The sequence below is a fragment of the Corythoichthys intestinalis genome, chromosome 14 (assembly GCF_030265065.1).
Source record: "Corythoichthys intestinalis isolate RoL2023-P3 chromosome 14, ASM3026506v1, whole genome shotgun sequence".
In the NCBI taxonomy this organism is placed as follows: Eukaryota; Metazoa; Chordata; class Actinopteri; order Syngnathiformes; family Syngnathidae; genus Corythoichthys; species Corythoichthys intestinalis.
Window position 1 is genome coordinate 46328555 of NC_080408.1, and position 14874 is coordinate 46343428.

The 14874-nt window shown below is 41.2% G+C and overlaps 2 protein-coding genes across 9 annotated transcripts in view; both read left to right on the forward strand.

Annotated features, from left to right (window-relative positions):
- LOC130929750 (zinc finger FYVE domain-containing protein 9-like) overlaps nt 1–9765 on the forward strand; it is a 74437-nt gene extending 64672 nt beyond the window's left edge. For 2 of the 4 annotated variants that reach the window (XM_057857203.1, XM_057857206.1), the window contains 5 exons: nt 3088–3168; nt 3264–3426; nt 4111–4216; nt 4295–4471; nt 7327–9764. In XM_057857203.1, coding sequence (XP_057713186.1) covers nt 3088–3168; nt 3264–3426; nt 4111–4216; nt 4295–4471; nt 7327–7488 — 689 coding nt within the window. In that variant the 3' untranslated portion in view covers nt 7489–9764. Of the gene's footprint in view, nt 1–3087; nt 3169–3263; nt 3427–4110; nt 4217–4294; nt 4472–7326 lie in introns of all 4 variants that reach the window. The other 2 variants (XM_057857204.1, XM_057857205.1) reach the window with 2 other exon arrangements.
- Nucleotides 9766–10531: 766 nt separating this feature from the next.
- The window catches only part of cc2d1b (coiled-coil and C2 domain containing 1B), a 40608-nt gene continuing 36265 nt past the window's right edge, over nt 10532–14874 (forward strand). Inside the window, exons 1-4 of one of the 5 annotated variants that reach the window (XM_057857104.1) lie at nt 10552–10635; nt 10704–10799; nt 10913–11011; nt 11086–11239. In XM_057857104.1, the coding sequence (XP_057713087.1) occupies nt 10949–11011; nt 11086–11239 (217 nt within the window). In that variant the 5' untranslated portion in view covers nt 10552–10635; nt 10704–10799; nt 10913–10948. The other 4 variants (XM_057857100.1, XM_057857103.1, XM_057857101.1 and 1 more) reach the window with 4 other exon arrangements.

Genomic DNA, 14874 nt, shown 5'->3' on the forward strand with positions numbered 1-14874 from the left:
CTCAGACTTTGCCTTGGCTAGATCTCTAATTAATTTAAAACTCGCCATTGACATCTTGTGTTGTATTTCAATCAGTATCTTACGTAGTTAAAGACACTGTGGAAGAACGGCAGGGAGCCCATGTGACGTCCCGCTCAGCGACGTCAATAATGGCAAGCTATCAGTTTATTTTTTGATTGAAAATTTTACAAATTTTATTAAAATGAAAACATTAAGAGAGATTTTAATATAAAATTACTATAACTGGTACTCACATTTATCTTTTAAGAACTACAAGTCTTTCTGTCCATGGATCCCTTTAACAGAAAGAATGTTAATGATGTTAATGTTACCTTGTGGATTTATTGTTATAATAAACAAATACAGTACGTATGTACACTATGTTGAATGTATATATCCGTCTTGTTTCTTATCTTTCCATTCCAACAATAATTTACAGAAAAATATGGCATATTTTAGAGATCGTTTGAATTGTGATTAATTCTGATTAATTAATTTTTAAGCTGTGATTAACTCGATTAAAAACTTTAATCGTTTGACTGCCCTAATTATAATATAATCTCTCAATATTTAACCTTACTCAGTGTGATATTTGATGGAGGGTGAAACATAATGGAGTAGGTTTCGGCTCATCTCCGGTGAAAGTACATCCCAAACGAAACATCGCTTTCACTGTATTGCCTTGCCTTTGAGCTCCCCGTCTTCGCTTTTTTTTTCTCTTTTTTTTTTTTACACCACAGCTCATATTAGAACCTTCATCTGAGTCAGAATCTTGTCCAGGGCTCAGTTTGAATTTCAAAGTTGACCTTTTTAAAAACTTATCCATGACTGCCACCACAACTTCCGAGTACAGCACAAGGAAGGTTCTTGGTTGCTTGCGGGCGAGCGAGGTAATTGCTCGTCTTGCATTCAAGAACTTCTTGGAATTACAGCCATCAGCCACCTTGCTGTCCTCGACAATGTGGACCCCAGCATGTTTACTGCACATCATTTAATTTGACTTGTCAAGTGTCGATGTACACGAAAGTATATATTCGATTTTATCCATATGTGACGACCGTCTATCCTCCCCCTGCGTTTTATTCCAACACATTGTCGTGGACAGCATAGTGGCTGATAGCTAAAAATCTGAACAGTTCTTGAACGCAACACGAGCAATAACTCGCTCGACGACGTCTGCGTGCTGTTAACAGGGCTGGGTGTCCTTCAAAATACAGCCAGGGGCCACCCTAATAATGTAATTAATTATATATTTTAAAAAAGCGATATTGGATAATTTCTTGCGGCACACTGGTTGAAAAACACTGTTCTAGCTAGTTCACTCGCGCACGGCACACTCATACAGTGGTACCTCTACATACGATCGCTTCGACACACGAACTTTTCGACATCCGACAAAAAATTTGACTCGCCATTTGTTTCTACATCCGACGACATGCTCGAAATACGACGACAATGGCAGCACCACGGATTTTCTTGTGTGACAAATCAACACAGGTTTCAGAAAAGGTTGGTACAGGTGGTGAAACAAGGAAAAAGTTGACGCTTACCGTCTAAATGAAGATGCAAATGACAGAAAAATATGAGCGTGGGGTGAAATGGCTCAACAATACATCTCCACGGTCCTCCTCCGACCATCGTTCGCCAGTCTTTATAAGTTAAGCTGACAATTCTTATTGTGGTAACATCTCCAGAGAAATCGCCAGCTTCGCCACGTTTTCATCATTTCTTTCACAACTTATTCAACACAAAACGCCTGCTGTCTGCCGCAATTGACGATGTTCTCAAGAAAGCATTGAAAGCGAAAGTAAACTCTCACCCACTCCCCTCCCTCTTTGTCACGTCAGCCCCGCGGTGCCTTCAGGTCCAGAAAAAAACGTCCGCCTTATTAGAACCCGTTTCGTTACACTATTACAGGAATTATTATTATTATTATATTATTAATCCGATTTTTATTTATTATTTATTTGTTTTGCTATATGTAATTGCCATTTGTAATAGTACCAGCAGTATTTTTTAAGGCTTTAGTGCAGGTTTTTGGGCTGTGGAACGAATTAATGGAATTATAATGTATTCCTATGGGAAAATCCTGCTCGACATACGACCATTTCGACTTACAAACAAGGTCCTGGAACGGATTAACTTCGTATGTAGAGGTACCACTGTATTTTTCTATCATTTCCTCCTTAATTTTAATGGTAAGAGTCACATTTGACCTTTTTATACCACCTGCACTAACCTTGTTGGGACTCATGTTAATTTCTCTCACAAGTCCGTCCATCTAGCAGGAAAAAAATGAAATTGGGACGCTGTCATAAATCATGTTATTTCGAGCATGTCATCATATGTTGAGACAAATGAAGAGTCAAATTTTATGTCGGATGTCGAAAGGATCGTATGTCGATGCATTCTTATGTCGTGGTACCATTATATTTTGAAATCACTAAAATACAACAAAGACTAATACTGTAGGTATTTCGTCCAGAAGACTAAGATGAAAATTAAAAGGGCTGCCAGAAACATCACTGCTCCAATACATTTACTTAGTCACTTTTGTGAAAAATGTACTTCAAGAGTAGTTTTACCGTGCCATACTTTTTACTTTTATTTGAGTAGACTTTTGAAAAAGAAACACTACTTATTCCACTACTTTGGGCTACACTAGAGTCGTTACCTTTTTACCCTTTATTCTCAGTGTTATTCAAGTTACTTATGAAAAGTAAAAAATTACCTCTCTAAAAAAGTATTATACTAATTGTGAAGGTAACAACTGTATTTTCCGCACTTTTGTGGCGCAGCAGTAACGGTTGGGGTTGTGTTATGCATCCACTAGATGGCGCTGCACTGAAGGGAATGTCATGCCATGATTAACCAATATTGATTCATATATGTATAAGGTGCATTTTTGAGAAAATTGAGGGCTTTTAGGTGCGCCTTATAGTGCGGAAGATATGGTACTATAAGTTACTTTACTTAAAAAAGGAATATATATTTATATACAGTATAAAGAAGGATTCAAAAAGAAAATACAACACCGGTACTGACTTGAACGCTGGCGCTCACTCGTTCCGTCCGCTTACTTTCCAGTTACGGGGGCTTGTTTCTTCGTGTTCAGCGGTGCGCTCAAGGCTTCGTCGGGCTTCTTGGCCAAAACCAGCATTGTGGAAGGTACTGTAGTTGTTGTTGGTATATAAACACAGCATTTCTTCCTATTTGCTTGTAAAATTGAAGTCATCACATTGAGTCGATGCGTCCCATCTCAGACGGCGTGATGATCCAGATCACGGCCGAGACCATGGACGCTCTACGGCAAGCGCTGCGGGACATGAAGGACTTTACCATCACGTGCGGGAAAGCCGAACAGGAAGGGAACCTGGAGACGGTCAACATCCAGTGGACGGACGACGACCACGACTTCAACAAGGGGTGAGAAAACTTTCATTTTCTTTAAAGACGACTGACACAGCACTCAATAGAGCAGATGTGTCCAAACTTTTTTTCAGAAAAATCAAAAGGTGGGCCAACTTTTGACAGTATTTATTTTTATTAAGTATGAACTAATTGGCTCCCATTGACGGCGATAGACATCCAACCCATCCAAATTGGATCTATCGGTAGTTGACATGGGTTGTATGTCTATAACTGTCAACAAGCAACAAAATAATCCAGAGGTATAATGATATTTCAAATTATATTCATATAGCGGACCATCATGATGAGCACAATCCGTTCCACGACCAAGCTCGTAACTGGTCATAGCACAAATGTATTTTCACCATAAGAAATCATTGAATTCCAACACTTCCCACGACCCCCCTATGTTACCCCTAAATGATCATGAAAGGCATCATTTGTATGGCTAAATAATATGAAATAGAAATTTAAATATGAAAACAACATTTTTTATATATAAGCATTTACAATGAGGGCTGAAGTCGTCCAGGCATAAATACATAGTGACTTTGAAGCAAACGATAGCGTAACATGAAAAAACTAAATTTGTGGTGTCAGTCAACTAAGGGACATGGTTAATGTTCACTTGCAAGCACAAACACTGAATAACTTTTTTTTTTTTTTTTTGACATTGATACTGAAACTCTGGCATTTCAGCGTCATCAGTCCAATTGACGGTAAATCCATGGAATCTATTGGTAGTGTGAAAATCTTCCACGGCTCTGAGTTCAAAGCTAACGGCAAAGTGATCCGCTGGACGGAGGTACACCGCAAATGGAAGATATCTGCTAAAAAGGTTTTGCTCATTGTATTAAAAAAAATGTCTCCTCCTGCCTTGTAGGTGTTTTTCCTTCAAAGTGACGACCAGCCCAACGGCTTTGGCGACCCGGCCGACCACAGCCGCCTGACGGAAAACGTCGCGCGGGCCTTCTGCATGGCGCTGTGTCCGCACCTCAAGCTGCTCAAGGAGGACGGCATGGCCAAGCTGGGCCTGCGTGTCACGCTGGACTCGGACCAGGTCCGTTTTCTGGAACGCTCTTTGGGTCTCACTCAAAAAAGAAGGGAAAAAAATGTTTTTCTAGTTAAAATAATAAAGTGAGAAGCACATCATCAGACATTTTAACTGTTGTTTTACAGCAAATGACAGTAAATAGTATGTCTGTGAAGTATTTTTGGGACAAAATATCATTTGGGTTATATCGCAAGTGTACTGTGTCAAGACTGCAAAATCAAATTTCAATAATTCACCATGTGGATTCGCTCAGTATTGGCAATTTTCGTAACTTTCGTAGGTCTCACTGCTCGGCTACCTAGCTGACAGCAAGTGTTTGAATCAAATCCCCTTTCACGCACACACCTAAACTCCGTTTGAATCCCGGGATTTAAACGTGTAACCATTATGTGCGAGCAATTTCCCGGGTGTACTGACACAGAGATGATGCGGACATTTACCGAAGTGGCGTCTTAGTACAATGTCCGGGACTTTCCCGGGAAGCGGTATGTGTGAAAGCAGGTGTTAAATTCCCGGGTCACAGCACAAAGGCTGATAACGTAAAATCGTGGCGGGCCGATCGTCATATCCTCTTTGTTCACAGTAAAACGAAAAGCGGTAAACAAAATTAAACTGGAAACACAACAAAATGAAAATGCTAATGGATCGTTAAGCCGAAGAAGAGATTCCATTGTCCATCTTTGGAAATGTGTGGTTTATTTTGTTGCCGATGCCGACCAAAAATGATGATGAAACATTTTATTTGAAGGCGCCTTTCTGGGACTCAAGGTCGCTGTACAATCCTTTATAAAAACAAACAAATTAAAGACTGAAAATGGTCAAATAATTAGGTATAGAACGTTTAAGGCAAATTTAAAATACTAAAGAAATGAAAAAATAAAATAAAAATACTAATAGATAAAAATAATTAGCAGAAAACTAAAGAAACTAAGGATTATTATGGATAGGCGAGTCTGAACAGGTGAGTTTTGAGTTTGGATTAAAAAAGGAGGAGTGAGTCGGTATTCCTGAGGTCAGGTGGTAGTGAATTTCAAAGCCGAGGAGCCGAGCGGCTTAATGCTCTGCTTCCCATGGTGCTGAGGTGAGCTGTGGTGGGGGACCGACAGGTGTATGGAGGTGGAGGATCTAAGGGCACGGGAGGGAGTTGTAGCATGGAGGAGGTCAGACAGATATGACGGGGCAAGGTTGTGGATGACCTTGAATATGAGGAGAATTTTTAACTGGATGCGAAAATGGACCGTGAGCCAATGGAGCCGGTGGAAGACTGGAGTGATGTGGTGGATAAATGGGGTATGGGTTATGATGCGAGCGGCTGAATTCTGGACCTGTTGGAGTTTGTAGAGTGTCTTTTGAGGGAGGCCAAAGAGGAGAGAGTAATCCAGGCGGGAAGTGACAAGACTACGAACCTGGATGGCAGCAGAATGGGGGGTGAGGAAGGGGCAGAGGCAGTTGATGGTGCATAGGGGGAAGTAGGTAATCTGGGTAATATTATTGATATGTCAATGGAAAGAAAGTGTACCGTCCAAGATGACACTAGGCTCTTGACTTGGGGGAGGGTGAAACAGTGGAGTTGTCGATGGTTAGGGGATGGATGGCTATGGTATTTGGCAACTCGGATTTACTGCTGTTGAGTTCGAAGTGAGGTAGAGCTGGGTGTCATCGGTGGAACAGTGAAAGTTGATGTTGAATTTACGGAAAATATTGCCAGTGGGAAGGAGGTAGATGATGAAGAGTAGGGGCCCGAGGACAGAGCCCTGAGGCACACCAGAGGTAACGGGTGAGGGAATAGATTTGAGGGACTTGAGTTGTATATCATGAGAGCATCCAGAAAGGTAGGATGAGAACCAGTTCAACGGGGTGTGGATGATTCCAGTGGTGGATAGTTGGAGGAGCGTGGTGTGTCTAATGGTTTCAAAAGCTGAAGATAGGTGCAGGAGGATGAGGATGATGAGAAATCCAAAGTCAGCTGCCATGAGGAGGTCGTTCGTTGGTGATTTTGACAAGTGCTGTGTAGTGGACGAAAACCAGACTGGAACTGTTCATAGAGGTTATTGTGGGATAGGTAAGAATAGAGTTGAGAGGCAACAGTTCTTTCAATGATTTTAGAGATGAAAGGAAGGTTGGATATGGGAGGAAAGTTGATGGCAGTTGCCACCAGGTTTCTTGAGAATTGGAGTGACGGCAGCAGTTTTAAAAGAAGTGGGGACAATTCCAGAGGTGAAAGATGGGTATGGGGTCAAGTTGGCAGGTGGATGATTTGGACTTCCGGATGAGTTCAGAGATCTTGGAGGGGCAGGGGAGCTGGAAGGAGGAAAATGGGCGTGAGGGCGGATGCCAGTCGGCTGAGATGCTGGGATGAGGGGTTGATCGGAGGTCATGGTGGATGTTCTTGACTTTAAAAATGACTTAATGTCCAGTTATGAAATCGCGCCAGCCGCCCACCTCGCACAGAGAGCGCCAAGTCAGCAACACGGGACAAGTCTGTGAAAGTGTCCAACCCGCGTTATTCCCGGGATATCTCTCCATGTGTGAAAGCAATAATGCAGGCAAATCCTACGTCACCGTACACAGGAATTTACCAGGATATAAGTCTGATAGGGGCTTTAGTTGGAGAGCGGAGATTACCAAAAAACTGTACCTTTTTAATGTTATTTTATCAGATCTTGAGGTAAAATAGCAGCGACAACATAGGAGTGTGCAACTCCAAAAGGGAGGACAAATATGTGTCCTGCGTAGGATTCAGGACGAGGCATTTAAATGGAAGGACTGTCTGACATAAAGAAAATCAGCGATCAGTATTCACCTGTATGTAGATTTGTGTGGTATTCGGCAACTTTTTTTTTTTTTTTAAACCCTTTTAGGTGGGCTACCTAGCAGGCAGCAACGGTCAGCCTCTTCCACCGGCGTACTTAAGCGACCTAGACAGCGCTCTCATCCCCGTCATCCACGGCGGCGCCTGCCAGCTGAGCGAAGGCCCGGTCGTCATGGAGCTGGTCTTCTACATCCTGGAGATCATCTCTTGAGAACACACAGCATATTTTCCAAACGTGAGATGACACGGTGACGTCATGTAGCCCCAAAGACTTAACAACCAAGCGCTCGGACCTCACTGACTACAACGGATGCACCAGATGCCCTTTTCCCCCCTCTTTTTTAAATCTATTTTTTTCTCCTGCACCTGGTGCTCAGTGCCTGCTTTTTCAGTTGATTTCATTGCCGAAGCTTTACTCCTCAATCACCACATACGTTGACTATATTTTTTTGTGTGCGTTGGCGGACGAAGCAGAGGTGACACAAAAAGCAAGATCAATGCTGATGATTAGACTACTGGTTGTTGTCATGCTTTATTACTCATCAGCCGTTTGAAGCAGGAAAAGTGAGACAAACACTGTTTTGCTGTTTTAATCATAAAGATGTAAAAATACTAAATTCTATACATATATCTATATATTAAAAAAGAAATAAAAATGCAGAAACAGTGCACTGGATTCAAAGCCATCTCCAGGAGTGTTTGTGAAGACGTTAGTCCGATTTACGTCACGAACGTGGCTGGAATGACCTGAGAATGTATTCTCCCCCTTATGTTTCCGTACATTTTCCATCTTCTTATTACTCCCGGTGAAAGTGTTATTAAAGCCTAACAAACTGTTAGTAGAATCTCCTCCCACCAAAAGATTTGGGTGCTTTCTCACCTTTGTTGTAGCAAATTAACTCATACTTTGTTTACTCAAATCGTCACAAATTAGCATTAGCATGTAGCTTTTTTTTTGTCTGCATGTCCACGCAAGTCATGAAGAGTGGAAAGTCAGCTTTGCAGTTGCATTATATTCAGAATTATTTTTCTATGATAAAAAAAAAAGTGCATTAATAAAAGTTCAAATCTCTGTATACCCTTTCCCTTCACAAAATAAAAGTATAAATATTACCCACAGCAAAAACAAGAAGTATACGTCAAATAAATGCAAACATTGAAACGTGTTTTTAATTTTTTCACCAGTTGAAGAAAAACCTCAAACAACAACAAAAAAAATACAATCATTGAAGTGTAGACACTACAAAATATTTACCCTTTATAGGGCATTGATTTAACAGTATACTCATTTTTAAAAAAAATAGTTTTTATTTAATATTTTTGTAACATTAAAACGTTTTTTTTTTTTATTTAATTAAAAATAGCTTGAATACAAATGCTTTCTTTACTGAAAATGTTTATTTTTTAATGGTAAAACAAGGGAATTATTAAAAATGTTGGTATTAATGCTATTTTATTTACTATGTTACTTTACAGTGTAATTGGAGGTTCCTTACCAGAGTGTATTTGTTTTCATTCATGGTAAATAGTGTTTGTTTACATTTTATTCATTCATAACTGGAAAAAAAAACAAAAAATGATTATACACTTCTGGCCAAAAGTATTTGCACCCTTGCAATTCTATCAGATAACGCTAAATTTCTCCCAGAAAATGATTGCAATTACAAATGCTTTTGTTGTAATATCTTCATTGATTTTGTTTGCATTGAAAAAATGGGGAAAAAAATTAAATAATGATCATTTTACACAAAACTCCAAAAATGGGCCATACGAAAGTATTGGCACCCTTTGAAAAATCATGTGATGCTTCTCTAGTTTGTGTAATTAACAGCACCTGTTACTTATCTGTGGCACATAACAGGTGGTGACAATAACTAAATCACACTTGCAGCCAGTTAAAATGGATTAAAGTTGACTCAAACTCTGTCCTGTGTCCTTGTGTGTACCACATTGAGCATGGAGAAAAGAAGACCAAAAAAACTGAAGACTTAAAAAAGCAACATTGCGAGGAAGCATGGGCATTCTCAAGGCTACAAGTCCATCTCCCAAGACCTGAATGTTCCTGTGTCTACCGTGCGCAGTGTCATCAATAAGCGTTAAGCCCATGGCACTGGGGCTACCCTCCCTCGATGTGGGCTGAAAAGAAAAAGAGATTTCAACGAAACATTGTGCAGATGGTGGCTAAAGAACCTCGACTAACATCCAAACAAGTTCAAGCTGTCCCACAGTCCGAGGATACAACCGTGTCAACCGTACTATTCGTCGGCGTCTGAATGAAAAGGGACTCTATGGTAGGATACTCAGGAAGACGCCACTTCTGACCCAGAGAAATAAAAAAGCCAGGTTGGAGTTTGCCAAAACCTACCTGAGAAAGCCAAAAACTTTTTGGAAGAATGTTCTCTGGTCAGATGAGGCAAAAGTAGAGATTTGGGGTAAAAAGCATCGACATACAGTAGAGTTTCCAGGGGAAAACATAAGGCCTTTAAAGAAAAGAACACTGTCCCCACAGTCAAACATGGCGGAGGTTCCCTGATGTTTTGGGGTTGCTTTGCTACTTCTGGCGCTGGACTGCTTGACCGCGTGCATGGCATTATGAAGTCTGAAGACTACCAACAACTTTTGCAGCATACTATAGAACCCAGTGTGAGAAAGCTGGGTCTCTCTCAGAGTTCATGGGTCTTCCAGCAGGACAATGACCAAAAACACACTTCAGAAAGCACTAGAAAATGGTTTGAGAGAAAGAACTGGAGACTTCTAAAGTGGCCAGCAATGAGTCATGACCTGAATCTCATAGAAAACCTGTGGAGAGATCTGAAAATGGCAGTTTGGAGAAGGCACCCTTCAAGTCTCAGAGACCTGGAGCAGATGGCCAAAGAAGAATGGTCTAAAATTCCAGCAGAGCACTGTAAGAAACACATTGATGGATACCGGAAGTGGTTGTTCGCAGTTATTTTGTCTAAAGGTTGTGCTACCAAGTATTACGCTGAGGGTCCCAATACTTTTGTCTGGCCCATTTTTGGGGTTTTGTATCAAATGATAATGATTTGATTTTTTTAATGATTCTCTTTTGTGTTTTTTCATTGCAAGCAAAATAAATGGAGATATTACTACCAAAGCATTTGTGATTGCAATCGTTTTCTGGGAGAAATTGAGCATTATCTGACAGAATTTCAGGGGCGCCAATACTTTTGGCCAGCAGTGTATTTCAGTGGGCAAAAAAGTGCAATAAATATGACAAACTACAGAGGGCAGCAGTGCACCGAAGTTGCGCCTCACTTGTCGCTATCAAGACGAAGAAGAACAAGTTCGTTTCTGAAGAAAGTGCAGTACATTAACTGATAAAATGGTGGACGAGCAGGTAAAACACGTAACACGACGCTTATTAGAACGTGCTGGGTATTGTTACTAAACTGCTACTCTCTTTAGTTTGTTAACGAGTACACTTGTCCTGGCGGAGGCTTGTAAGTTAGCTAACGGCTAGTTTCCGGGCTAACGTCATCGCGCAGTGTTTGTATGTGTTCGGTGAGAGGCACCTGACAGCCGCTCACATGATTTTAATTATTAAAAAAAAAAAAAAAAAAAAAACGAGACCGGGCTGAAGGAAGACACCACTTATACCATCTCGTGTCTTTCAGGTTATTTCAGCGGGCCAGCAACTTTGAAGTAACAACATGTTCGGAAAAAAGAGGAGAGAGCCGCTCCCTAAAGGCAGGGGCGCCGCCGCCGCCAAGCAGGTAACAACAACAAGAGTGACGCACAGACCACGCTACAAAAGCTGCTGAAGCTCAGCCGTTTGTGTGCCGCCTAGATGGGCCTGTTTTTAGGTATGGACCCTGAGGACGTGATGACGATGGGTGCCGAAGACTGTTTGGACGACCCGGACTTAGAGGCTGAGTTGGCTGCCATCACTGGAGGCGAAGCTGCCCCTGTTGCTGGGGGAAGAGACAAACGCAAGGGAAGAAGTACGTTACAATAACAGCACGGGCAATTAGAAATATACAGTGAGGAGCAGAAGTATTTGCACCCCTTGTAATTTTGCAAGTTCACCCACTTAGAAAATAGGTAGAGGTCTGAAATTTCAATCATAGATGCATTTCCACTTAGAGAGACATATTCTAAAATAAATACAGAACTGACGTTGTATAATTTTTAATAATTTATTTGTAATTTACAGGGGTTCAAAGGTATTTGTACCTCTTAGAAAATCAGTGCTAATATTTAGTAAAGGCAAGCCCGTCGACAGGGGTGGGCAACCGGGTATGCTGTCCCGGGCCTCAGGACCATAGGGGCCCCTGAATGACCCTTAATGTATTTTACTTTACATTCACATATTTCTTTTTTATTTAAATCATTGTCTGATTAAATATTATGTTGTACTCGATATATACTTTAACATATTAAATATTTCAAATACAGTGTATTACAAAAGTGACTCCTGGCAACAAAAGTGATTACACCCCATATTAACTACAGTGTATCACAAAAGTGAGTACACCCCTCACATTTCTGCAGATATTTATATCTTTTCATGGGACAACACTGACAAAATGACACTTTGACACAATGAAAAGTAGTCTGTCGGCAGCTTATATAATAGTTCATTTATTTTCCCCTCCAAATAACTCAAAATATAGCCATTAATAGCTAAACCCCTGGTACAAAAGTGAGTACACCCCTTAGAAACTACATACATCCCTAAATGTCCAAATTGAGTATTGCTTGTCATTTTCCCTCCAAAATGTCATGTGACTCGTCACAGGAATGCTGTCAGCATTGCTGCAGAGATCGAAGAGGTGGGGGGGTCAGCCTGTCAGTGCTCAGACCATACGCCGCACTCTACATCAAATTGGTGTGCATGGCTGTCACCCCAGGAGGAAGCCTCTTCTGAAGACGGTACACAAGGAAGCCCGCCCGTCTCATCTTTCTTGTGTACCGTCATCAGAAGAGGTTGAAAATGACAATCAGTACTCAATTTGGACATTTAGGGATGTACGTAGTTTCTATGGGGTGTAGTCATTTTTGTTGCCAGGAGTTTAGATATTAATGGCTATATTTTGAGTTATTTTGAGGGGAAAATAAATTAACTCTATTATATAAGCCGCACACAGACTACTTTTCATTGTGTCAAAGTGTCATTTTCTCAGTGCTGTCCCATGAAAAGATATACTTAAATATCTGCAGAAATGCGAGGGGTGTACTCACTTTTGTGAAACTCTATATATATTTTCCTTTTTTTGCACACGCCCCCACCCCCTCAGTTTTAGCAGAGAATGGTTTGACCCTGCTCTGGCTCACTCAAGTGCTATGCATTTTTTTGTCTTTGCCAGTGACTTTAGCTGGAGGAGAGCGAGCCTTCAGTCAAATGAAAATAATAAAAATCTACCTACGCCCCACCATATCACAGGACAGGCTTAACAACCTAGCTATTGTTACCAAACTGCACTTTATTGTAAGTTGCGGTGCGCTCAACTCCGCACCGTAGTGTGGAGTGGACGGGTGGCCTGCTCGTTTCTGGTCAATTCGTCCAGGTCTTCCTTCAGGAAGGAAGCGATGTGCATAAAAACACAGAGACAAGTCGGATGGCTTTTTGCTGGAACTTTTATAAACAATGGGGGACCCACAGCCACTCAACTCAGCGCTACCGCGCAACAACTCCCAACAACTCTTATCTCACCCTCTTACACTCTCCCACCTCTACGTCTGCGCCAAATTGGTAAAGCCGGTCATATTGTTGGGGACAGTGGCCCCTTGCGGATGCCGGTCACACTATGCTCTCCGTTGAGAGTGAGCTTGCTCAAAAACTGGATTTCACTGATGTTATAAATGACTTTGCTGTCAAAAAATCTAGGCGCATCACTGTTTGAGGGCCTGATAACCCCAGGGATGTGGAGGGGGCGGGATGTTTAGTTATACTGTTTTGTTGCTGAGCAGGCAGGCATAGCACTCTCAGTCTTATTGTATTGTAGCCTACATGGGACAATAGATGAAAATTGTTTGTTTATATTGTGTCACAGAACATTACAGTCTGTTAAATTTAGCTGTCCATCTCAAGTAATTTGAAAATTTATACTGTCATTGCTTGCAAAGCGTTCAAGAACTGCGTATGTTGTCGTGACAAGCCGGTGGAAGGGGTGGGGTGGGGGGGACCTGCAAGTCTGTTGACAGCCCTGAGTAGAGGTGGGAATCTTGGGGCACCGCCCGATTCGATTGTGATTACGATTCAGAGGCTACGATTCAATTAAAAATCGATTATTGTATAATAGTGTATAATAGATTATTATACACTAAAGTTACCAAGCTGAGCAGCGACAACCATCTTAGCTGCATTATCTTTAGCAACAAAAATGTATTTTTTGCGATGTTCCATTGATTTACAGCACCGCTTAGCTGCTCAGCCGTATTAGCACATGTGGGGTTTTCCTGCAGTCTACGTTACGGCGAGTCTGTCTACATTCGACAGTGATGGCATGATTTCTATGGGACTGCCGTGTCAGTGAAATAGCATCGGGATGGGATGACGTACCTCGGCTCCATTGCTTTCAACATTCTTTGAAATCCCCTATTTTCTAGATTTTCTAGTCGAATCCAAAATAATTCCACACGTCTGCTCTTATTTTTTGGGGAGCATTTCTGATCTCACAGAGAAGTTGGTTGGGTAGGTCAGCCATGCTTGTTGCTATCTTGTATTTAGGAATCGTGAGTTGTGGGTGTGTACTCTTGGTCCGTGAATCGTTCTCGAATCTTCCACGGCCGAATCGCGAATAATCTAAGAATCGTTGAAGGCGTTAGAAGGTCACTTCCTTTTGATTTTCGGTCACTGCCTATTCATTTGGGGAGATCCCGGATAACTTCTGGTTCTGTAACCCAAAATCAACAGGAAGTGACAGGTCACACTTCCTGTTCTGTAACCCAAAATCAACAGGAAGTGACTAAAAATCAACAGCAAATGAAATGAAATGCCCCAAAATTAAACTCATTGATTGCCATAGACGTCCAATTCGTTTGAAGTGGGAGGGATGGCAGCGAATGAACATTTTGCCACCCTCCTCATTCAAATGAATTGGATGTCTATTAGTGATAAACTCAATTCAATTCACGGCAGAAGGATAAAAAGCTTTAAAAAAAAAAAAAAAAAAAAGTATTTCATTGTAGAATCATTTCCTGACCCGTGTATCGATAATTTAGATCGTGAGCCTCTAATCGCATATCGTATCCTGAGATACCCAGAGGTTCCCACTTCTACTCATGATCATGTGCGGTTTTTATGACCATTTCATAAAACATAAAAAAACAAATAATTCAAAGCTTTAAAAAAAAAAAAAAAAAAAAAGGTTTGAACTCTCCTTTCACACACTGTTCATGATGTCACTCGCTCCTGCTAAAAGCTCATTTGAAAGTAAACAAACATTTGTTTCTTTGTATAGAAACCACGATATTGTGCATGATTTTTTGTCCAGAATGAATTAATCATTGTAGGGGAGCACTCTGAGAGAGTAGCTTCTGCCTAAGCAGCCAAATTCAAATTCTTTGGGAGAACGGGCACCCTCATGTCCCCAAATGTCATCACTCTCTCTTCTCAAATCAACAGTATGATTTA